Source organism: Micromesistius poutassou (genome assembly GCF_964030765.1).
Source record: "Micromesistius poutassou genome assembly, chromosome: 2".
Lineage (NCBI taxonomy): Eukaryota > Metazoa > Chordata > Actinopteri > Gadiformes > Gadidae > Micromesistius > Micromesistius poutassou.
Genome location: NC_140272.1, coordinates 22,261,548 through 22,286,485, shown reverse-complemented (window position 1 = coordinate 22,286,485; position 24,938 = coordinate 22,261,548). Strand labels below are relative to the sequence as shown.

At 44.7% G+C, this 24,938-nt stretch overlaps 3 protein-coding genes across 3 annotated transcripts in view; 2 read left to right on the top strand and 1 right to left on the bottom strand.

Annotated features, from left to right (window-relative positions):
- LOC311338687 (SRSF protein kinase 1-like) overlaps positions 1–21,620 on the top strand; it is a 32,082-nt gene extending 10,462 nt beyond the window's left edge. The window contains exons 3-16 of the mRNA XM_084464000.1: positions 6,627–6,754; positions 6,872–6,980; positions 7,072–7,159; positions 7,631–7,718; positions 9,388–9,494; positions 10,251–10,416; positions 11,591–11,616; positions 12,100–12,319; positions 15,528–15,920; positions 16,648–16,742; positions 17,768–17,875; positions 18,133–18,202; positions 18,452–18,544; positions 19,997–21,620. Of these exons, the coding sequence (XP_084320126.1) occupies positions 6,627–6,754; positions 6,872–6,980; positions 7,072–7,159; positions 7,631–7,718; positions 9,388–9,494; positions 10,251–10,416; positions 11,591–11,616; positions 12,100–12,319; positions 15,528–15,920; positions 16,648–16,742; positions 17,768–17,875; positions 18,133–18,202; positions 18,452–18,544; positions 19,997–20,181 (1,876 nt within the window). The 3' untranslated portion in view covers positions 20,182–21,620. The remainder of the gene's footprint in view (positions 1–6,626; positions 6,755–6,871; positions 6,981–7,071; positions 7,160–7,630; positions 7,719–9,387; positions 9,495–10,250; positions 10,417–11,590; positions 11,617–12,099; positions 12,320–15,527; positions 15,921–16,647; positions 16,743–17,767; positions 17,876–18,132; positions 18,203–18,451; positions 18,545–19,996) is intronic.
- Positions 1–24,938, top strand: part of LOC311338262 (uncharacterized protein) — a gene marked incomplete at both ends in the record, with an annotated part of 195,904 nt that overhangs the window by 157,744 nt on the left and 13,222 nt on the right.
- Positions 21,803–23,924, bottom strand: LOC311339013 (LHFPL tetraspan subfamily member 5 protein-like; the record flags this gene model as incomplete). The annotated part of the gene is made up of 3 exons (XM_084464366.1): positions 21,803–21,816; positions 22,302–22,538; positions 23,522–23,924. The coding sequence occupies 3 exons, from the start codon at positions 23,922–23,924 to the stop codon at positions 21,803–21,805; spliced, it is 654 nt and encodes a 217-aa protein (XP_084320492.1).

The window sequence follows — 24,938 nt, the reverse complement described above, 5'->3', positions numbered from 1 at the left end:
CTTGGTGATGATGATTATTTTCATGTCATGCCACCCAAGTTGCCCATCCCACAAGACACCGACATAACTACACAATCACAAAAAAACGACACAAATACAATAGTGTTGTCAAAAATATAGATTTTTCGATAAATATCGATACAGAATTTTTGAAACGAGTTAGCCAGTAGCAGCATCATCGTATTTTTCATTAAGATAGTTGATGACCGTAGCCTTGATGGTCTTGGTGAGCTCTGTGTCATCAGCTTCTGGCTTCATGACCTCCTTATTCAAGAGCTGCAGCACAGGTTTCATGTAAGAGACACTCAATATGCGTCACCCGAGAGGGCGTCAGTGAACTCAACTAGAGGATTCAGGGCCTTGTGGACAGACTCAAGGACATCAATGTCTGCCCATGAAAGAATTTAGTGCCTTTTTTTTTTTTTTTCGTCAGCTGAGAGAACCTTTGCAATAGCCTTCTCCTGCTCCAGTACCCTTGCTAATGACGGGACCCCCACAGGGTTAGGGTGACTCTGATCAACCTGTGATGGGGTAGTTTGAGCTCCTCTTGAGCAGCTGCTAGTTCTCTTTTTTATTTTTTTTTCCATGAGAAAGAAAAAGCACTGACCATTCTTTAGCACACCCCCAATTAGGGGTGTATGGTATAAACAGTATAGAAAGTACACCGGTGTGAATTCACGCTACGGTATGGATTTTGATGATAGCGTGTGACCAGTAGTGTTGTGCGCGTTACAAAGTAAGTAACGCGTAAATACAGTCCTACTTTTTAATGTAAAAAGTAAAGGCGTTACTACGTGTTACTACTGAAAATTTGGTAACGAAATGTAGTTTCATTTTCAATTTGGCGCAACGTTACTTTTCCCAAGGACAGATTTGACAGCGATACTGCCTTCTCAGGCAGTCTGCTATTGCGAACACTGTACGAGACAGACACTGGTGCTGGAAGCTGTCTCTGCATCTCAGACATTGCTTCCACAGGCATTTTCCAAAGCCAGTCCTAACGACAAAAAAAGCCAGTGGTGGAAAGAGATATCAAACAACGTCTCTGTTTACCTGTGTAAGGACATGGTTCCCTTTCAAAATGTCAATAGAAAGGGCTTTAAAGAGGTGGTCAAAACACTCGATCCCAGGTAAGCGTTACCTGCCCGCACACACTTCAGCCAAATTGAGATGCCAGAAGTTTTACGGCAAGGTCAGCGAGCAAGTAGAGAAAGAAATCCATACTATTAAACATTAGTGTTTTTCAGAGATGGAAGTAACTTGAGAAAAGATTTTGTATTTTTTCTATTGCAGTTTTTCTGCCTAACCAATGTCTTACCCCCTTAGAAGCATTTAATTTAATACCGTTACCGTCTATGCCTCAAATCATACCGTGATATACATTTTAGTCCATACCATATAGCCCTAACTCTTTGGATTCTCTGGTCTCTTACACTTCTCTCTGAAGAAGTGTAAGAGACCAGATCAACTTTAATCAAATTGATCTGATGAGAGACCAATAATATGTTGTGGAAAGGAAAAAAAGAAGCATATAGGCCTATTATTGATCCCCTCACAAAAACATTAAGTAGCTTACATTTAGGCACTTTCATTACGTCTTTTTTTACTTAGCAATGGCAAGATGAAGCCGATGACTGATGACCACCGATGAAGACCATGACCACTGGAGGCGAATCCAATGATTAAGTGAAACAGCCGTGACAGTGTTCGCCCCCGTTGTCAGTTGTGATGCACATCTGTCAGTCTTCGCTAAGCCCCCATGATGCGAGTGCCTCCTCCAGGCCCTGGCTGATAATTTCGGCAGTGTGGTCCTCTGGAAAATATGCCGTCTGTAAGCTCCGGCTTTGAAGAGCCCACTTCTCGTTGATAAAATGGATGGTGAGGCTCATATAAGGCTCAGATATACGACAAAGTATTTCACACACCCAAGCTGGATTTCCATTTGTCCCCGGCACTCTTCATACAGATGAGGCTGTACAGTTCTCGAAAATATTTTATGCCAGGAAGATTGCACCTTGGGTCCAGCACATTAATATATATATATATATATATATATTTTTTTTTTTTTCCATAAATGATTTTTATTATTATTATTGTTACTTTGCCACCGGGAAGTGACTTAAGCTTATTGAAGTGGGAGATGAAGGGGCGCCACCTACAGTCAAATTTCCTCAAACACCCTCTCAGAGAATATTACATTTTTTCAAGTTTGATAAAGAACATAACATCCCTCAACCAGGAAGATGACAGAGGAGGCTTGGGAGACTTAAGAATTCTTCTCCGAGCCAAGAGAGATGAGAATGCAATAACATCTGCTTGCGGTCTTGAGTAGGCAGAAGGGGGACCCCAAAAATGTCTGTCAAAGGACATGGCTGAAGATTTAGCTGCAGGACGTCAGATAGTGTTTTGAAAACAAAACACCAAAAATTGTTCAGTATTGGACCGAGAACAAACATATGACTGTGGTCAGCAGAGGCAAAGCCACACCGATTGCACCTATCGCCTACGCCAGGGTATATTTCTGCCAATTTGGCTTTAGAAAAGTGGGTTCTATGAAGTACCCTAAACTGTATGAGCCCTAGGCAAGCACAGGATGATGTTGAGCTCATTCTATCGATTGCCTTAGCCCACCAGTCATCTGTGAAATCCACATTCAATTCTTTTTCCCATGCAACCTTAGCTTTGTGCACAGGTTTGTTATTGAGCAACATGAGACCGCTATATACCTGGGATATAAGAGCTTTCTGATTGGGACTTAATTTCAGTAATTCCTCCCAAGGCAAAGTGGGGGATGGTGAATAACAGTTGCAAGCCAACAAATAAAATAACGAAACACAAAAAGCGGTTCTCCTTAGGATGATTCATGAAACAATGTTTGATTGAAAAGAAGGTGCTGTATGAAAGTTTCCCTTTCAGGTTGGACGGAGACCATATGGAGTTATATTACATAAGGGAAGAAGAATATGTGGCATACTCTGCAGTTAAATAAGAAGATAATTCTCAGCCCATATGGTTTTTGATGAAAAAATATATGCGTCCCCAGATGTCTGTTTGTGGCTCCCCATGGAAAATAATAATAGTGGCCTATGACTGCCTTAAGGCCTACAGGTGGTTCACGGTTTACGATGGGTGCAAAAAGACCCACCTTTCTACGTCCATCGGAATAATTTGATTATATTCTCGTAATACAAAGCATACGCTTTTGTCTGCGTTTGTCTCCATATCTCAGGCTGTAGTGGTTTGCTTAATGACCAGAAACAACTTGGGCGGCACGCCCAGAGTGTGTTTTGTAGAGCTCCAGATAAAGGGTGTTGCTGAATAAGCACTAAAGGTAATCTAAAGAAGACCCGTTTTCCTAACACAAAGCACTCTTATCCTTTTGTGTGTGGGTGGCAAAGAAACAGGAAGTTCCTAGTGTACTAACTAACTGCTACCTGTCGAGCTTAAACAGAACTATAATCTTCAGGCATTTCACTGATTTCAGTTGCTGCACAGCGAAGGATCCATATATTTTAAGCAACGTTACCTGACTTTGTCTTTCATCACTGTTGTGTGGCAGTGATATCCAGGTCACTGTGTTCATGGTATGTCAGGGCTCAAGGTGATATCCAGTGATATCCAGGTCACTGTGTTCATGGTATGTCAGGGCTCAAGGTGATATCCAGGTCACTGTGTTCATGGTATGTCAGGGCTCAAGGTGATATCCAGGTCACTGTGTTCATGGTATATCAGGGCTCAAGGTGATATCCAGGTCACTGTGTTCATGGTATGTCAGGGCTCAAGGTGATATCCAGGTCACTGTGTTCATGGTATGTCAGGGCTCAAGGTGATATCCAGGTCACTGTGTTCATGGTATGTCAGGGCTCAAGGTGATATCCAGGTCACTGTGTTCATGGTATATCAGGGCTCAAGGTGATATCCAGTTAGACTGGGTACCCCCAGCCCGTTCTGCCGGCGATTTGAATTTGCACTGCAGCAGGGGCTGGAGAGGAGCAATACATTTCTTCCTGTTTCTGATCCACTTTTACTGGAGCCAATCACCAAGCTGGCTTTTCCCCCTGGTGCGCTAATGGCTGGTTTAACACAATGACGACAGGGAAGCAATCAGCCAATTGCATACAGAGTCATTTGAACTACGCCCATTGATCACGCCTCTTGTGCTGAAGAAAATGACAGCAACCTCACCAGACCAATGTCCAATCTACGATTGAGCTTGATCTGGCAATAGCCAGGCTAATATCCAGTGATATCCAGGTCACTGTGTTCATTGTATATCAGGGCTCAAGGTGATATCCAGGTCACTGTGTTCATGGTATATCAGGGCTCAAGGTGATATCCAGTGATATCCAGGTCACTGTGTTCATGGTATATCAGGGCTCAAAGTGATATCCAGTGATATCCAGGTCACTGTGTTCATGATATATCAGGGCTCAAAGTGATATCCAGGTCACTGTTCTTATGGTAGACCAGGGACTGCCACCAAAATGGTAGCATTTGCAACCATTAATTATTTTGATGCGAGGAAATTTTTTCCTAGGTTGCATTGGTGTCAATAAAATAAATAAATATCTAGATTTATTTGGGCTATAGTTCTTCCCCAAACATGTACTAGATGCACATTGTGACATTTCAGAACGGGGCTCTTGCCACATGGACATGAGTTGAGGTTGTAGTTTTGTCCCGTTTAATTTCTTAAATGGTTCAATTGTTTAGAACACGTTTTATTAGAATAAGTGCAAACTACTACATCACGAGCGTGTGGAGTCACTGGCCTTCGTATCCTCTTTTGGTACAACTCGACGCGTTACGGTAGAGCCTCAATGTAAAGCCAGTCACACACGGAGCACTGCAGTGTAGAAGGGGAGGAAATGGTCAATTGCATTGAAGGTCTTGATCTGTGTGTTATGATGGGTGGGTATGATGGTTTTGAGCAGTGCTGGATGCTGTAGTGTGCTATATTGTGTGAGCGCTTTCATTGGAAAACACACTTTAAACGCTGGTTTGTACGCTGCAAAGTTTGTGAATTGTACCGCACTAGTGCTATTCAAAATAGGAGCTGGAGAGCAAATACACACATATTATTCTGGATGACCAATCACCTTAACATTTTTAAGTTAATCGTTACTGTAGTCAATTACTTTATTACCTGCCTGTTATTATTAATACATAGACATTTTTATACAGGAGTGCAATTAGTTGGTTTGTGAGAAAAGAGATGTCAAGGTCCTGGCGGAAAAATAAAAACTCTAAGCAATAAAAGCATTATAAAATTATAAGTATAAGTTAATCTTTTCAAATGAATGTACACAGATTGATGGTATGTGTCAAAGGACATGCCAATGCTGCGAAAAAAGTGCTGTGACCAAATGCGTTGGTACCACCAAACTAAAAAGTTGGTGGCTGTAGACTGATAGTCTTAAGCCCTGTATATCATCCCTCTTAAAAGCTATTGCTTATGGCAATGCATCATGCTTTTACAGTCCCCTGTATTATGCAACTAGTTCCTTTGCAATGTCTTTTTCATTGAAGCTATTGCATAGGCTATCTCTGAAATGCTTGAACCTGAATCTGAATCTTTCAGAATATTCAGAGTATTGTTTTGTGTTTCCAGCACCACGGACAGCACCACTGTGCGAGCCCAGGCTCCACAGTACAGTGTGTATGACTGATTTAGAGTTATTTTCTACCTTGCTTGCTTGTGAGTTTTTCCTTCAACTACACTACACTTCAACTACACGTCTCCCGTGTATTTTCCAGGGAGTTGTTGTGTAGGAGCAAGTGGAAAATTGTCTTTTTAATAATTCATTCCTCCATGCTGAGGATGTGTTTATCTAAGTGTTGACTCCCCGTTGGATTGAGACATTTGGTTAATGTATGCTGTTTATCCAAGTGTTTTCCCGCTGGAGTGAACCAGGTGTTTAGTGTATGATGTTGGGACGTGCGGAGTCACACGGAGGATGCTTTGCTTGGGGGTTTTGCACGTCGTGCTGCTTAGCGTGGTGTAAGGATTTGTGATCTATTTTTGTTCTTCCGTTCTTGTTGAATACTTTAACTGAAATCCATGAGGCCTGGACCAAGCCTCCCTGTCAAAGGTCAAGTTTGGCACTAAATCGAAATGTTGATTCTATAGAAGAAACTAAATTTGTGATATGACGAGGGAATAGCATCTGAAGTGAAAGCTCTTCTTTCATCTACCTTCACGGCTGGGCGACACAAAACATTCATAAAAAAAACATGGGGAAATTGACACACGATCAAGCTGGATATCATGATAAGCATGAATTCAAAATACCACTCTAAACGGTAAGTTTAGAGTGGGGTAATTACATTTAAGTATCTGGACATTTAAAGTTTTAAAACCATTTAAAAGGCATATATTATCATAATTAATTTAGACTACAACTATCTAACTATACTACCAAGATAAGTCATCTTTATTTCATGACAATATAATACTGTCAGAAGACTCAACTTTAAGACTCAACATTAAATTATTGCCCCGCACTACCTACCAATTGGCAGTTATCCAATTACGACTTTTTTTTAACCATCACTGCACCAAATTACCCTTGACTCTCTCTGTGTGTGTCCGTCTCCCTCCCTGTCTCTCCCTCTCCTCCCACTAGGCCAGAGCCTCATGGTCGTGGAGGGGGATCTCAGTCAGGGCAGGCCGACTCCCCCCTCCCAGAGCAGGATGAGGAGATCCTGGGCTCCGACGAAGAGGAGCAGGAGGACCCCAACGACTACTGCCGGGGTGAACGGCCTTCATCCACTCACACGCACATCAACCCCCGGTGCTCGCAGGCGTACATAAACCCCAAGCGCAACCCCAACACCTGTGTTGACATTCTGTTTTTTGTGTGTGTGTCAGGTGGCTATCATCACGTGAAGATCGGAGATCTGTTTAACGGCAGATACCATGTGATCCGTAAGCTGGGCTGGGGACACTTCTCCACGGTGTGGTTGGCCTGGGACATCCAGTGAGTTGACTCACGACAAGTCATACAAGTCTAAGGGAGTTCTAGTTGTTGTCGTGTTTTCATGGTGTGTGTGTGTGTGTGTGTTTCTCAGGGGGAAGCGCTTCGTAGCGATGAAGGTGGTGAAGAGTGCGGAACACTACACAGAGACGGCCTTGGATGAGATCAAGCTGTTGAAATCTGTAAATCAATTCACTACCTCTTGGACACATGTTTTCTTACGTTAAATGTTTATATTCTGGTGCTTTATAAAGTTTAAGAGAAACCCTTGTGACACCTCCGATTCCAACGCCACGAGACAAAATCATATGTGTTGGGCTAGAGCGCTGGGGTGTTATAGTAAAAGTGTCTCGGACGTGTTCAGTATTATCAGAGCTGCCCAGATGGACCTCAACACATCCATACACACCTATGGATGTGTTCGCCTTCTCATATTCTCGTGCCATCGGTGTCCATTTGCGTGACGTCGACGTCACAACTGGCAATTTATGTTTATTTAAACCTGTTTTCTCTAATTGTGGCACATTTTTAGTAACAGTTACAAAAAGGTATAGGTTCAAATGTTGAAGATCACATAAGACGTATTTCTAAATCATTTTTGGATTCAATGCTCCTTTTAATTAGTTGTGTGTGTGTTTGTTTGTGTGTTGCAGGTCAGAGACACAGATCCGAGTGACCCCAGCAGGGAGAAAGTGGTCCAGCTGCTGGATGACTTCAAAATATCCGGCATGAACGGCACTCGTATCCTCTGCAAAAATAAAACAGAACCTAATCACACGTTCTGCTTCTTAGCGATCTCTTTCCTTACCAGCCATCTGACTGTCAACACTTTCCACGCCCTTTATGAGAACTCTCGTCGTGGAAATTAAGACATGAGTGTTGGGGAGGCTTCTGTCTTGACACAGGAGGGAAAGACGTAGCTGTGATTGAAAGATGACCGTTAATTTTCCTTCTATTATTTTCTCCTGTCGGTGATGGTTTTTGGACAGACTGATTATACCTATTCTAGGGCAAACTGCCAATTTAGTCTGTCCAACAATCATGAATAACACTATGTTGCCTCTAGCTTAAACCTTGGATTAATTGCTGTGACGAAAGTGTTCATTGGTATGACCAACACAGACAGCTGGTCAATTGCCTCTCGACCATTGCTATTTTGGACCCGATATCTGTTGCAGCTGCATCTCATTACACACTCAGGCCCTACTCACTTGTTTGACCATGTTGGTAAACCGTGTAGCCAAGCTAAACCTCTGTGTTTCTCTTGTTTGAACATCGGTACCTCAGAAAGCCTGATGATGTCTTTGTAGAAGACGCGTTCCATAGTATGGTTGTGTCATCTTAGCTGCACGTTGAGACTAAGTAGTCCCTATTCTTGCGTTGGTGCTTTTCTCGACTGGGGTGGGGTGGGGGGGAGATTAATGGTGTTCTCATTTGTTGTCTAATTAGTAAGTGCAACAGAGAAAGGATTGAACCTACATCAGGATAATTATAGTACAGCTACCACTGCCTCAATCACAGTGCATTAGGCTTTATAACCAGGGCTGCACATAACTTTTTTAGTGGGTTACTCAGGTGAGTACCAGGAGATGGTGTTTGGTACACACCCCACACATAGCCCCACATGTAACATCTGATCTTATGAAACGTACCCAGTTTCACAAAGGAGATTCCATTATCAATACACAACTTAACCACAGCAGTGTTTTTTGTGCCACCTTTTTAATTTTTTTTTACTAAAACTGCAGCAGCTTGACCACGGAGAGTTTGAATATCTCACAGTAAGGAACGTTGCAATCAGCTGATTTTGTGCAGTTCTCCAGTGTGTGCACAGCGCACATGAACGCACATTTCAGTGCGCTTATCATTCATTTCCAGCCAAGGCATATCTTGGTGCCACTTTTCGAAAAAAACTATTTTCTTCTGCTCCGGCTCAGTTTGCCTTTTCTTTGCAGGTGGCGAACGCCAAAGTAGCTGCTCAATGTTTTTTCGATCTCCCATTAGTTACGCAAAAGCGTTGTAGTGACACAAGTGACGTTACGCATCCCTGATTATGGGCGCGCATGCGTACTTGCGTACCAGTTATGTGCACCCCTGTTTATAACCACCAGCAACATAAAGGGATTAAAAACACACTGCCATGTAGGAAAGGATAAATGTAGAACGATATTCTTGCAGTATTTGTAAATAGAAATATAGACTGCATTGACACACGGCAGATAATCAGAAAACTGTTCAAGCTGTTATGTAGTATGCTGTAAATGTTAAGTGAAGGTAAAACATTGTACAACAGCAAGAAATGTGGGATCCATTCGGAATTCATCTTGCCCACATCAGCATCTTGAGGGCAACCTAAAACTCTTTTGTTTGTTTGAAAGACTGCAGTTGTCCTTGACTCCCGTGTTGCCAGATGTGTGCATGGTGTTCGAGGTGCTGGGACACCACCTCCTCAAGTGGATCATCAAGTCCAACTACCAGGGCCTGCCTCTGCCCTGCGTCAAGTCCATCATACGACAGGTACCACCTGTTTCCCACTAGGGATGGGTCAGAATATTCCATTATTCGATTATTCGTTCCCGAGGGTCAAAGCCGATTTTGAACATTTGGACGGAACTAATGTTGTTTCTGTAGCACTATTCGTTTTTTTTATTATTATTAATCATGCACAGAAAAACAATATACACAAGCATAAATATTAATATATATGCATACAACACAAACACTGATCACTGTTAAAGTTCGTTTTTTTGCGTTTAAGATATGAAGTGATTTCTTGCCGATGGTCCATGGCTACCTTTGTGAATGTCGGCACACATGAATAATCGATTATTTGTTCATACCACCCACTGATTATTCGACCATGAAGAATTGGAGTTATTCACATCCCTATTTCCCACCCAACTCTCAGGCCTGGCTGGGCTCTGAGGTCAGCTGGCTTCAGAGCACCTTGGGGAATTCTTGCATTCTTAAATGCAAGCATTCCATTCGGCTTAGAAATTGAGTGCTTGACACTTGGATTAGAGTGTGATGTTGGGTATTTTAACGGAGATGTTGTCGTGGAAATTGTGTTCGCAAGACAAGGAGGGAGAAGTGGCATCCCTGTCTGCCACTTTTAGACATGACCTCAAGTTAATTCAGATAGATTATTAAGCAGGTAGGGCGTGTTGCTCAGGGTGGCTGCTGTGTTTAGGAGCCCCAACAGCCTAGCCACTACACTTTACTGTCCCCAGGACAGTTTATTGGCTAGGTCTATCAAGCGTCTTTATTTTGTAGGTCCTGCAGGGGTTGGACTACCTACACACCAAGTGTAAAATCATCCACACAGACATCAAACCAGAGAACATCCTGCTGACCGTCAACGAGCCCTACATCAAGAAAATGGCCGCGGAGGCCACCCAATGGCAAAAGAGTGGCGCTCCCCCCCCCTCCGGTTCTGCAGGTCAGAGACTCTCTCACTCTCTCGGTCCGTGCGTCTCTCTCGGTTTTTGTTGCCGTGTCTCAGTCCGTCTATGTCTCTCAAATGCGGAGCTTGAGCTAGCATGGTGGTTTGTTTGACACATAGCTGCCCTGCCGAGTTTTGGGGTTTCTCTATATAGCTGCACAAGTCCAGGGCCCAGTTTCCCGATAACGATGGATCCACGCTCGTACGAACATTCTCACGATTTATCCTTCGAACGTTTGTGAAAATGTTCTGTGCGTTTCCCGAAGCTCCTCTTAAAATGATGCGTGTGCACTGCTCTAACAACGTTGGTAGGCTTGTAACTGTCAACTGACACGCAGGAATGTTGTTAGTTGTATGAAACTGTATATTTTGTGGCCGCAAAAATATATCTCCCCATCAAGGCCATCATCAGAGTAGCCTACGAAAAGAATAGACTACAATAATATGAATACTAAAAATATGAAAACACAATTGATTAGGCCTAGGCCGACATATGCTATATCAGTCCTTATCCTAAATGTTTTCACCGCATCTCCCCTGAAATAATTCCATATTACAAAAAAAAATTGCTTGTGTCTGTGTGAGTACATTTATTTTAATGTGCTGATTTGTGAAACATGCTTTGCGCAGCAAAGAAAGCAGACTTTCTATGATTCCGCATAAGGTTTCATTGATTGGTGCGCGCTCTCTAGTCTAGAATCTTTGGTGTAAACATTAAAAATGCAACGTTCCATTCATTCATTATCATTCAAAAGCAGAAGCTAGGCATCGACACGGCTATTGCTGACCTGATTAAGAGAGCTTGGTCTAGAGGAAACGGTGTGAAAACTGTGAGGATGAGGATGAGGATGAAGACCTGTGACTATAATGCACAGGTAATGTAAAATAAAGCGAGGTCTGCTTTATTTTATTGATGGATCAGGTTATGTACACTGTACACCAGAACCAGGGATGATCATGCAGTGACACAAGGAAAGATGTTTTTTTTTATTTGCTCTTGGGGAAAAGAGAGAGAGTCATTCAATGACTTGCACAATGTTCTCCACTTTACCACCAGTAATGCTTAACATCCTTATGTTAACTCAATGCCGTTTCTGATTAAAGAATTGAACGTGAAGGTTAATTATTTAGTGTGCAGTATAACGTGAACTCTTGTCCTCTTGTCTTGCAGTCAGCACAGCTCCGGCCCCCAAACAGGTTGGTTGGTCTTTTCTAAATGTGTTTTCATGGATGTATCCTTAAGCTGCTCATCTGGTTCACCAAGATAACATAAGATGTACTTTCTGAGTCACCGCAGTAATAAGACAACAGGGCGGAATTATAAGGAGAATTATAAGAATGTGTACGATTCTATCATAACATTATATATAAATATACAAAATAAAAATAAAAAATTGTTATAGAAATGTGAGCACAGAATGTAAATGTACACATTATTGACAATTGATCATGTTCTTAATGGTCCCATCCCATGACATGCCACCATGTGTGGTGTGATCCGTCACACATCTTGGTGGACACGCCCTCCTGTGATGTCATAAGGGGCGGATTTTCAAAACGGCTTGTAACACACAGCTCACCTGGTGGCATGTCATGGGACCTTTTAAGATCCAACGTCGCTGTTATTGGTGTTGGCATTATTACAAAAGCTAGAAACAGAACCTCCCGCCCGGTCCCCAGGTGGTGAAGATGTCCAAGAACAAGAAGAAGAAGCTGAAGAAGAAGCAGAAGAAGCAGGCGGAGCTGCTGGAGAAGAGGATCCTGGACATGGAGGGAGGAGCGGGGGCTGAGGAGGACGAGGAGGAGGAGGACGACGAAGAGACCACGGAGGACACCTCCTCCTCAGCCACCGTGTCCACGTCGGCCACCCTGCAGGACATCGCTAACCACGCCCCTGCAGGTGATTGGTCCCCCCGTTGCCTCTGGTCACCAGTCATACGGCCAACTGGGACGCTGAGTCTGGAATAACAGGGGGCTAGAGGCACGGTGGCAAATCCCATCGCTCTACTCACTGCCTCGACCTACTAGGTTAACGTGCCTTAAAACACGCTGATCAGAATCAGAAGTAATAATAATAATAATAAATGCCTTGTTTTTGAACAGGGACAGTGCACATTAATGAACATTGATGTTTAAACATCTCTGTAAACATGCCGGATTGTAGCAGAGCTGCTAATTTGCATCCGTAGTCCCTAATAAAATAAATATAAAAAGTACAAACAGAAGAGACGGCAAATAAAAAGATAAAATACAAAATAGAGGAGACAGCACACACAGGTCACGATACCAAATATTTAGAAGTCGGTACCAATACCAGTGAAAATCCACGATTCTCGATACCATTTCGATACCACGGCAAAAAACAAAAATAAAACAATAAATCCCATGTACTTAAACCTAGGGATGTCACGATAACAGAAATTTAGTAGTCGATACCAATACCAGTGAAATTCCACAATTCTCGATACCCAATTCGATACCACGGTCAAAAACAAAACAATAAATCCCATGTACTTTATTTATTAAAAACATTTAAACATTCCAAAAAACAGTGGCCCTGGCATGTAGCCTTCAAGTAATGAATAAAAATAAACCACTATTAACATTACAAAAAAAGAACAGTGGCATGTAGCGTTCAAGTAATAATAATTAAAAAAATAATAATACGCGCTGAAAGCAGGCAGTCATGCAGCTATGCGGCTGGCGTTTACACTTGCGTGCATGGCGGGGTTTAAAACATAACTTCCAACCTAATATTAAGTAATATAACGCAGGTGCGCAAGGCAGCCACAGGAGACGCCAACATTGTTTTCAACTGCTCGGTACCGCGCCGTATTAATTAACCAAGTTTTGAAAAGAAAAAGTATTTGAAGCGAATAAGCAACGCTGTTTTTGATTTGTTTATTTGGTTTTGAACGAATAATTTTGGATGCATGCATCGGCTTTGAGTTGGTTTGTTTACTTTGAAATTGCATACGCTCGCAACACACACGCACACGCGCACACGCACGCACACATTCACCGCCGCACCTACTACAACCTGCCGATCTTCAATCAAAACAACATCATGTAAGTGATGCCGAACGCAGTCGTACCATGCGTGTTTAGAAGCGCAACATTGAAACGGGTCCCGTCTGAAACAGTCGCGCGGCGCAGCGTTCCAAACGCAAAGTACTTCCAGACGCGACTCTTGTTCTTTTTATCGACGAGTCGAGGCGGAGCCGTCGCACTCGCTGCAGCTGCCGTCTTCCATGTTCCCGTGTAGGTCTATATGCTGCCCACGTGACGTCCAGAGGAATTGCGTCCTCGGTACCTACGGTACTAAGAAAAACGAGTACCGTCACGTTTTTTGAATTTTGGTATCGACTTGGTACCGAAGTATCGGTTCTCGTGACATCCCTACAGCACAATACATTACACAATCGTAAAGATACCAGATCCAGACAGGATATAACAATGCATTAAAAAGTACTTTTATTACATCTTATTTTACAAGTAACATAGCAGCAACAATACAAGACAAGACAAGTAAATAATATAGTAAAAATAAATATGTAAAACTAAGTAGCAGAAATGGTAGTGGTACCAGCCACGGTTGATTCTAGTGCTAAAATGTTGTGAAAATTACAGAAATATGTATTTAAATTAGGGGTGGCAATCTCTTGGCACCTCACTATTCGATTCCGATTCAAAGGTCAATGATTCGATTCTAAAGCGATTATCGATGCATCTCAATGCAAATATTTTTTATGTACATTTCCATGCTTAATGGATAATTACTAAAATGATCCCTCTCTTCATTCCACACCCCAAACATGACATACAAAATGTCCTGGAACAGAAACGACAACCAGAGATATTTATAAGCTATCATTTTATTGTCATTGCAGTTTTAAAGCTTCGCCACCAGGGCGTGCTGCAGCACCTGCCGCACCCCTACTACCCGCGTCACTGCGCATGCACACCAAACACATGCTTATATACAAACTTAAATCAAGTTCGAGAGTGGTCTGCAGAATACAGAGCCTGTGTAACATAGTATCATTAGGATTCTATAAACTCTACGTTGACCGCAACCCCTGCCGAAACTCTCTTCCTGCGCGTCTGCGCCTGCAGGTTTTCTGCGCAGAGAACTGGCAGGCGGAAAGGAGAGTTTTCTGTAGCGCTCTGCAGCAGGCGAACAAAATATACATCATTTTTTAAATTCCGATTATTAACTTGTCCGTCTGCATCGAGACGGAATCATTCTAGAGAGAATCATGATGCATCGAAGAATCTTATTATTTTTCCCACCCCTATTTTAAATAATCCGTTTTTGTTAAGATGTGTGAAAATGCTGTGCAAATTACAGCAATATGTATTTCAATAATCTGTTTTTGTAGTGTGCGTGGGGTTGGTTTGGGTGTAGTGGATTGCCCCAGGAGCCTGCCTGCTTGGGGAAAAAAACGTTTGCGTTCTATCTGTGATCTGTGACCACGTTGTACTGACAGGACAATCTAGTGGTTCCGGTCTGGGGGGTCCTAGCCAGAGGGATGTGGGTCTTTAGCAAGATGCCCACATACTGTATACCTTAGTGACATGCATTTAAAATTCAGTGACAGTCGCTCTGGCTAAAAGCATCTGCTAAATGACTGTTGTAATGTTGTAAGTAAGGGCCTTCAAGGGCGCACTCACACTAGGCCGTCTGTACCGTTGTCCGAGTATGTTTGCCCCCTAAAGTCTAGATCGTTTGTCTAGTGTGAGCGCGCCGTCCGTACTCCAGTACAGTTCAACTCCGTGGCCTCAGTTCACTTCGGAGAGGTGTGCTCAGGCCACGGTACAGACGCTAATGAGCCGACACGCGCACATGCACGGATACGCAGCCTTCATGTACAAGAGGCAACCGTACTCAGGCCCAGTTACACAGGCCAGCGGCACAGTTGGGGGGGGTGCAATCATACTTGAGTACGGTGTGTGAGTGCGCCCTAAGTCCACATTGTGCTTCGGTTGGTTTTAAATTGTCGAGTCCTGGCTGTATGAGAATGCACCGCTTGGCGATCATATTAAGAGTTCATTGCATGCAGGACTCGGGTTAAGTCAGGTCCCTTACCCCGTTCCACGTCCTCCAGACGGCGTGTCTGAGGCCCAGCCGACGCCCGAGGGCAAGGAGCCGAGGGAGAACAGCACGGAGGAGGAGCTGAGGATGGAGGTGAACGAGAACGGCCGCGCCTCGAGTCCGTCACGCATCGAGGTGCAGGAGGTGAAGGGACGGGAGAAACAGCAGGAGCAGGAGGAGGAAGCGGAGGAGGAGGAGGAAGGGAAGGAGACAGAGGAGCAGGAGGACAACAAACACGACCCACACACCTGTAACGGGAAGCTGGAGGAGGGGGAGAAGCCCGAGCAGCCGTCCCCCCACCCCTCTGAGCCGGAGAGCGGGGAGTTGACGGGCGAGGGGGAGAGGAAGGAGGAGGAGATGGACACGCAAGGCACCCGAGGAGGCAGTGATGTGGACTCTCAGAACGGTAGGTCATGACAAGTCGTTTTCCTCGTTGTTTTGAGATGGGTATTCACGTTCAATTCTAGGGCTGCCCCCTAACAGTCGACTAAACGTTAGTCGATGAGAAGAGTCTCAGTCGACCGAGTTTTCATTAGTCGGTTGGTCGCGCAAAAAAAATTATTTAACTCCATCAAATCATACCAATCAAATCTAACTAATTATAATATTGAGGGTGTCGGATCTGGCTGAGAGTTTATCTCCAGCTGAAGCTGCTCAGAGAGAGGATGGTGACAGCAGTACAGAGGAAAGTGAGCCCGGCCCCGCACCAAAGAAGGAAAGGGAGAAGCAGCAGGAGATATCCACGCTGATGGCTGCTGATGAAGAGGAGCACACAGAAGGCTCCATTTTGGAAATAAATGTACAAAATGTTCAGTCTCCTTGCTGGTTGTTCTGACACATTCAGAACCAATACCGCTTTGCCGTTAACAGGCGGCTCGCTTCGTGCGTGCGCTTGTAAATGTATTTCTTTAATGTAGCACAGTGTTACTTATAACATTCTTTCTCAGCCCTGGAACTCAAACCATTTTCTGATGCCTTTTTTATTTTATTTTTTTATCATAAACGTGCGACGACTAATCGACTAATGGCTCGTACTAACGACTACTAGTCGCCTAACAAAATCTTTAGTCGGGGGCAGCCCTATTAAACTCTCCATCACCTCCCTCTCCCCTCCCTGGTGTCTCCCTCTGCAGGCTCCTCCTGCAGTCTTCTGGTGAACCCGCTGGAGCCGCTGAACGCAGACAAGCTGCAGGTGAAGATAGCCGACCTGGGAAACGCCTGCTGGGTGGTGAGTACTACCCGCTCTGGGCTAACACGCCGCGCTAGGACGCACCACAGTCGCTTGCTCCTTGTCATGCGCTTGGTCGGATGGACGCGATCATTATTCATCAGGGCCTATTCAAAGACAAAGTCAATTTTGCTCGCAACATAAGTTTTAAGTCTTGCTCGTTAGAAAATTAAGAGGTTTAATCATTTGGCTTTCCTATCTTGAGCCAGGGGGGGGCATTAGCTCAGGAGGTAGAGCGGTTAGGCTGGTAACCGCAAGGTTGCTGGTTTGATACCCGGCTCCTCCTAGCTGAGTGTCGTGGTGTCCCTGAGCAATTAATAATTGCTCATGACGAGTTGGCTGTCGCCCTGCGTGGTCGACTCCGCCGTCGGTGTGTGAATGTGTGCATGAATGGGTGAATGTCAATCAACACTGTAAAGCGCTTTGGATGAAAGCTCTTTATATATAAATGATCTATATAAATGAGGACCATTTACCATTTAAAGAGTTCAAGCCCTGTTCGCTCACAGGTCCCACACACATGGTGACTGTTGATACAAATGGCCTTGCTGCTTAAATACTTCACCACACTTGCAACACACTGCAATTAATTCTACATGGCTTGTATGGGCCTAACCTGAGCTGACCCTACGTTGCTGCCTCACTCTTCTTCTGTCCTGATGCCTACCAGGGCTGAACGATTCATCGAATTCAAACCGACATCGTGATGTAATAGAACGGGATATGCAAATCGCAAAGGCTGCGATAAAAAAAAAAAAAAGATTGTGTTTATTTTATTTTTTTTTCAATTCAATCGTTAAATTAAGATGTTATAATGTCAATTCATGCATCAATTCATCTCAACACATCGGCCTGGCCTAAAAGAAAGAGCAGTTTATATGTTGACTGCTTCCAATGTTGTGTTGGTCATACAGAACATTCCAAAACTCGCATACTAAATCGCAAACGCAATATTGGTTGAACTAATCTCAATGAGATGACTTCCCCGTATCGTTCTGTCCCGCCCCCCGCCCCCCTCCCCTCAGACCAAACACTTCACAGACGACATCCAGACCCGGCAGTACCGCTCGCTGGAGGTGCTGATGGGCGCCGGCTACTCCACACCGGCCGACATCTGGAGCACCGCCTGCATGGTGGGTCCAGCCTCTCTGAACGTCTACATGGTCCAGTTCGCAACCTCCTGTTGGCTTGAGTTGTAGCTGTTAATAGGATTGACAGCTGTCGGTGGTGGGGGATCAAATGAATCAATTATAAATGAATTAAATTATCCATACGCAATCTGAGCAATAGCAATGTTAACATGATAGACACTTGAGGTAAACCGATGCAGACATGTACCTGGTCAAGTGTAAGCTCAGCTGAACAGTGTACTTGATGTTGTGCCTCCCAGGTCTTTGAGCTGGCTACAGGAGACTACCTGTTTGAGCCTCACTCAGGAGAGGAGTACACCAGAGATGAAGGTTGGTGCGTTGTGACGTGATCCCAAGCAGTTTTCACGATAAAGAAATAAAAACAAGGCTACAAGTCTACAACTGTGGATTTTAAATGTAACTTGTTCGTAGTTTATACCAAAGTCGTCTCTGCAGAACTGTGTGTATCAGTTTTCTAAAAAGCTGTGAATTTGATGTGATCTCTTCTATTGTAAAACGGGGTTCATCCCAGGCTCCACCTGAACACACTCTTAGCGGCCGTCTCTTTCTCCTTTTCAGACCACATAGCCCTCATTATCGAGCTGCTAGGGAAAGTTCCCAGGAAGCTGATCCTGGCGGGGAAATATTCCAAGGAATTCTTCAACAAGAAAGGTAAATAATCACACGTCTTCTTCTGTCCCCTGCTCCAAGCCCTGGGCCTTTATGAAAACTGGCACGGCTCCTGAGGAGTTGGAAATACTAGCCTCATCTGTGTCCGTTTGTCTGTCTGACTGTGGCATTGGCGTGATGCTGGAGGCATTCACATGGACGTAAAGGGACGGACTGCCAAACCGTGTTCTGTCACAGTCTTTCTGTGAGCCAAATCGTGGAGTCCGTCATCGTCAATATTTCACCTAGAAACACAATAGAACAGAACCAATATATCCATATATTGTCTGATACTGTATCATACGAACTGCGATTTTCATATCAATACTACTATCTATCATACAAGTCATTCTACTACTTATCAGAATCATAGGCCTACTTATAATAAGTCTATCATAATACTACTAATTAGTATTATACTTCTGGTACTTATCATGCTACTACTGGTACGTATCCTTCTACTACTTCTACCATTCATCATGTTTATACTACTTCTACTACTATCACTCTAATACTTCATCATACTACTAGCCTAGGTTTGAGTTCAAAAACAGCCGTTTTGGTTTTTTTTTGACACTCAAACTTTTGTAAACGATTTGATACTCAAATGATTTGTATGTCTGAATGTTACGCTCACTCCATTGTGACGACCGTCCGCATTTCGACAGCCAGCATTCACGTAGCATTGTTCCATTAGATTCTTTTCAAATAACAAGTCTTTAGTCAAGGCCCTGAATTGCCCAGAAAATGAAAACGTTTGCTGAACATTCATTCTGTCACTATGAGAAAGTGTCACGTTTGATCAGGAGAAAAAACATCAGAATTCTGAGCCCCTGTGTCTTTAACATCTGATCCGACGGGGGAGCCCTGGTACCACTGCTGCACCGTGACCCCCTGGTGGCATAGGTCCATAGGTCCCATGACACGCCACCAGGTGTGGTGTGGATTAGCCGTTACAAGCCGTTTTGGAAATCTGCCCCTTGTGACATCACTGGATGTGTGCTGGATAGACCAGCCGACCCAGTGGACCGTAGCAAACGTTGCTCATCTATCCCTCACACATCTAGGTGGACACGCCCACCTGTGATGTCATAAAGAGCAGATTTCCGAAGCGGCTCGTAACGGCTAATCCGCACCACACCTGGTGGTGTGTCCTGGGACCTTTAACATGAACGCACGCTCTCGTCCTCCCCGTCCTTCAATGAGATGCACTCCTTCTTTCAAAACCTGCCCCCAAATAGGCTTTGAGTTAAATTCTAAATGAATGTGTATTCATCCAGAAGGTGCACAGAATGAAAGGTAGAAGCTATATACGTATACTCCATTTAAATAATTCAGCAAAAAAAATTAAATTGAAACGATGAAATACTCTGTAAACTGCAGCTTAGGACCCCGAGGTCACGTTGTAGTGCAACCCTTCCCCGAGTCACCCAGGCTGTGCTCCCGTCCGCCCAGGAGAGCTGCGTCACATCACCAAGCTGAAGCCCTGGGGTCTGTTCGAGGTGCTGGTGGAGAAGTACGAGTGGGCCAAGGAGGAGGCCGTCTCCTTCAGCACCTTCCTGCTGCCCATGCTGGACCTGGTACCGGAGAAGAGGACCAGCGCGGCCCAGTGCCTGTCCCACCCCTGGCTGTCCTCCTAGGGCAGGGGGGGGGGGGGGGGGCGCGCCCTTGGAGGTCGGCTGCATGCACCCCGCAGCACAAGGCGGCTGGAGGTTCTGCTCTCTCGCTCTGTTTCTCGCTGTCTTTAGGTTAAAGGTTTTACATTACCGGAACTGACCTGACATGACTGATGGTCACTGTCACGCACACACACACACACGCGCTCTGTACCCTGGCCATGGAGTACACTGGTAATATAGGACATTTAGGAGGTTTGAGCTAGAAAAGGTTATTTTCCTTTGGCTGCCTGTGAGGATTAGACATGTTCTCATCTTCCCGTTGCCTATTTTTTTTCCTTATCTTTGTGTTGAATGAAACTATTTTGCAATGCTTCATTCAAAGTCTGTCTGTGCTGACATTCTCCAACATTGCCACCAGGTAAAATATGAATACACAATCATGGTATATTTGAGCTGTACTTTGTTTGGTATATGAACACATTTGTTTATATTTTTTTGTATTATAGTAAGCCATGTTTTTCTTTTAGTTTTTTTTTGTTTCTGTTATTATTTGAGTTTGCTCTAGTGTCTAAAGCGTTTTTGCCTGCTGGCACTACAGAGCTAATGTGGCTAGGTGGGTCGCTAACACCTTTGCCCTGTTCCCTTGAGATGGCCTGTGTGTGTGTGTGTGTGTGTGTGTGTTTGGAGATGTTCAACAACCAATCTTTTTTCAACACGCATCTAAGTTATTTCTAAGACAACAGAAGAGATGAATCAGAACTCCTTGCTGTGTGGGGAAACCAAAACATGCTGAAAAAAAAGAGAAACACTTGGCACAATCTGTTGTGAATCTCAATCTCCAATTCCTGCATGAGGCTGCAGATGATTTCCCAATAGAGTCGAGTTTGACGGCTGTGTATTTGACACCACATCCTGCATACTGCATCCACCAGCCGCATCGTCAAACTGTCTAAACAGGGTAATCCCGACCTCCAACCGTGGAGTTTGGAGTCTACCAGGTTCCATTTTCAGCTACGATAGATCATTCCATATCTGGAGCCAATGTCAACCTGTTCTGCGTGCAGCGCACCAAAGCACGGGCCGGCTCTGTCTCCACAACGCTGGCTTGGGACAGGTCCGCGCAGTGGAGACCCTCAGTTGAGGACTGGCCTCATGGACTTTTAAGATGACGTGGTTTTGCGGGAAGACATCTACACCATTTTTTTTCACCCACTGAGATACCTTTTTAAAATGGTCGCCTGTTCAATTGCAGAGGAGGGAAGTTGTGAGCTAATTTTATTACGCTTATTTTCATAGCCTTGCGTTGGAACAGCTGGGCGCGAGAGTTGGTTTTTGAAGGGATCCATTGATTGTTACAATAAGATATTGCTGTAATAATGGTTTAAGCCCCCCCCCCCCCACCCCCAAATATGCTCATGACATTTTGTTAACTCATCAGCTGCCAACTCCCCCTCCCCTTTGGTAACAAGAATAAACCATTTTCAAAATAATTCTTGTTGCATTCTTTTCTGAAGTTTTATTCCAAGCTACAACTTTTGTGGAAGTTTATGAAAAAACAACTCAAGCAATAATACACATCAAAATCTTCGTCACCTTGACTAATCCCATTTTCACAGACGAGTTTCCGTTTTCAGAGGGCAGCTTACGCCTCTTCTACTGGGAAGAGGGAAGACAATAATGAGAATCACTTGAATGAGATGCACTCCTTTCAACACCTCTCCTGCCCCCAAATAGCCTTTGAATTATATTCTAAATTAATGTGTATTTATCCAGGAGGTACACAGAATGAAAGGTAGAAGCTATATATGTATACTCCATTTAAATAATACAGCAAGAAAACTTTTTTTTTAATTCTGAAATACTCTAAACTGCAGCTTAAGACCCGAAGTCAAGTAGAAAAATTCTCCACAGCCCTCTACTCACCCCTACCTAGTCCATCCTTTATGACCCCTCCATGTGTCTCCCTAGTCCTCCTATCATCAACCCCCGCCCACTCTCGCCCTTTGCCCTCCAAACCTTGTCTGACTATCTCACCTATCTCACCATCTCCTTAGTTCTTATTCCTCTCCGGCCCGTCTCGCCTCCCATCCCTTCCCCCTACGGTCCCCCGGTCCTTCCCTTCACACCCACTCTCCTCTCACCTTTGCCCTCCACCTTGAAGTCCTCGGGCAGCAGCTTGTCCTGCCGGTTGCCCAGGCTGAAGGCCAGGAAGGAGAGGATGAGGGAGTCCATGATGCTGATGATGGCCAGGATGTAGGCCCAGCGCACGGTGCAGTTGCCCAGCGTGTACTTGTCCGTGCGCTGCCCGCACATGCGCTTCACCTGCTCCGAGTCCCAGCCGTCTGGGTAGATCATGCAGCCAATCACCATGCAGGTGCCTGGAGGGCGTGGGAGGGAGGGGTGGAGACGCTAGCTGTCAATCTTAGGTAACTCGAAAACCCATTTGTAAACAAACATTAGTACATGATAAATGATTAACTGTTAATTAACTGTCAATTGTTAGTAAATGTTTAATGTTTAATTACTAAAATACATTATTGTACCCTAGTTTGTATAGCTGCTGCGTTAAACGGTGTTTGACTCGGGAAGGAAATAAACCCACTGATCAGTTGCCTAGAAACGGTACTCCTTGGCTCTGGAGAGAGCAACTCATGTATATTTCACTGAGCAGGGAGACGCCTCCCCCTCCCCCTCCCACCCCGCCCTGTCTCTCCCATCAGCCAGAGCCGTGTGGCAGATCAGGTGACCCCGTGGTGAAACACTATCTCTCCTAGAGAGGACACACTTTCACTTTCTTGAAGTGGTGCGTGCCGTCTCACTCTCTCTTGGTACTCCAATTCCATTCCTCAAACCCCCTGCGGTGTTCATTAGAAGTAAGACGCATAATTACAGTTTTGCTGAGGTCCAACTCAATAAGTGCACTTCTTGAAAAGTCATATTCTTTACTCATGTGTCACAAAAGTACACAGGAACTGTAATCTGCAGATGTCAATGTCTTCAGTATGAAATATGACCAGCAACCACACATACACACACACACACACACACACACACACACACACACACACACACACACACACACACACACACACACACACGCAGGTTTGAGCTTAAGTGTGTTACTTCAAACCAGAATCTGATCTATCTCATTTAGGCTAATATATACACATTTATAATGTAATCATTCACATTTTTCGATTATTATTACCATAACCACCATGTTTTGACACAGGGTTAGGGTGCAAACACACACACACACACACACACACACAGAGAGTAACACACACAAACAGTCACATTCCACGTTTTTTAACCCCAAGGTAAATCCAACCACAGAGCAACCTTCACCACAGAGACTCACAAGAGGCCAGCTGCATCCAGGCGCAGATCTTGTACACGCTGCCGGCGTTGAAGAAGAAGAAGAGGCTGAAGCAGGCGATGCTGCCGACCACCAGCAGCATGGAGATCCCCACGAAGAACATGGCCGTCTTGAAGGCCCCGGACGGGATGGACCCGAAGTCCAGGGCGCTTCCTTTGCAGATGAGCTCGTTGGTGAGCGCGTTGCCAATGCAGTAGTGGAAGAGGCCGAAGTAGCCGGCCTGCGGGGTGTTCACGCTGTCGCCGATCCAGTAGGGCTGGATGAAGATCACCATGAGGATGACGGAGAACGTGATGGTGAACACGATCCACAGCACGCCCACGGCGCGCGCGTTGCGCACATAGTTGGTGTGGTAGATCTTGGCGGCTTCCTGGGCGGGGAGCATGGCCAGTACTGTATCCCCCTCACTGAGAGAAGGTGGCTGTTACTGTCTCCCCCTCACTGAGAGAGGCTGTTACTGTCTCCTCCTCACTGAGAGAAGGTGTTACTGTCTCCCCCTCACTGAGAGAAGGTGTTACTGTCTCCTCCTCACTGAGAGAAGGTGTTACTGTCTCCCCCTCACTGAGAGAAGGTGGCTGTTACTGTCTCCTCCTCACTGATGGAGGCTGTTACTGTCTCCCCCTCACTGAGAGAGGCTGTTACTGTCTCCTCCTCACTGAGAGAGGCTGTTACTGTCTCCTCCTCACTGAGAGAGGCTGTTACTGTCTCCTCACTGAGAGAGGCTGTTACTGTCTCCTCCTCACTGAGAGAGGCTGTTACTGTATCCTCCTTGCTGAGAGAAGATGGGTGTTACTGTCTCCTCCTCACTGATAGAGGCTGTTACTGTATCCTCCTCACTGATAGAAGGTGTTACTGTCTCCTCCTCACTGATAGTTACTGTAGAGTTACTTGCTGTTACTGTCTCCCCCTCACTGATAGAGGCTGTTACTGTATCCCCCTCACTGATAGAAGATGGGTGCCTGAACCTTTCAAGAATAGACTGTTAGACATTTCAAATATATATATATATATATTTAAAACAACTGAATTACCCCCTCTAATTGTTCGAGCAGTCCTTCCTCCAAAGTAAGGGTCTTTTTCGTCGCTGAGGTCGGCCCACTATTCCCGAGTTGTGTCACTCCTCCTGCTGAGAGAGACGGAGGCTCCACGGACAGATCCCCGTACTGAAGCCAATGGATTAGTCCACTGGAGCACGCCTGGTTAAAGGCAGTAAGCATCAGTCTGTCGGGCAGCAGTGGACTGACGGGTTAAGGAGGTCATGAATGATTGATGGTCAGAAGATACGCTCCACTAAGTGGCCCCGTCCAAGCTTTCCCAGATGGTGGTCTAATGTGTGATTATTTAATTTGGAGCCACACAATTAGGCATAATGCAAACCTATCTTTATTTGTTTTTAAGA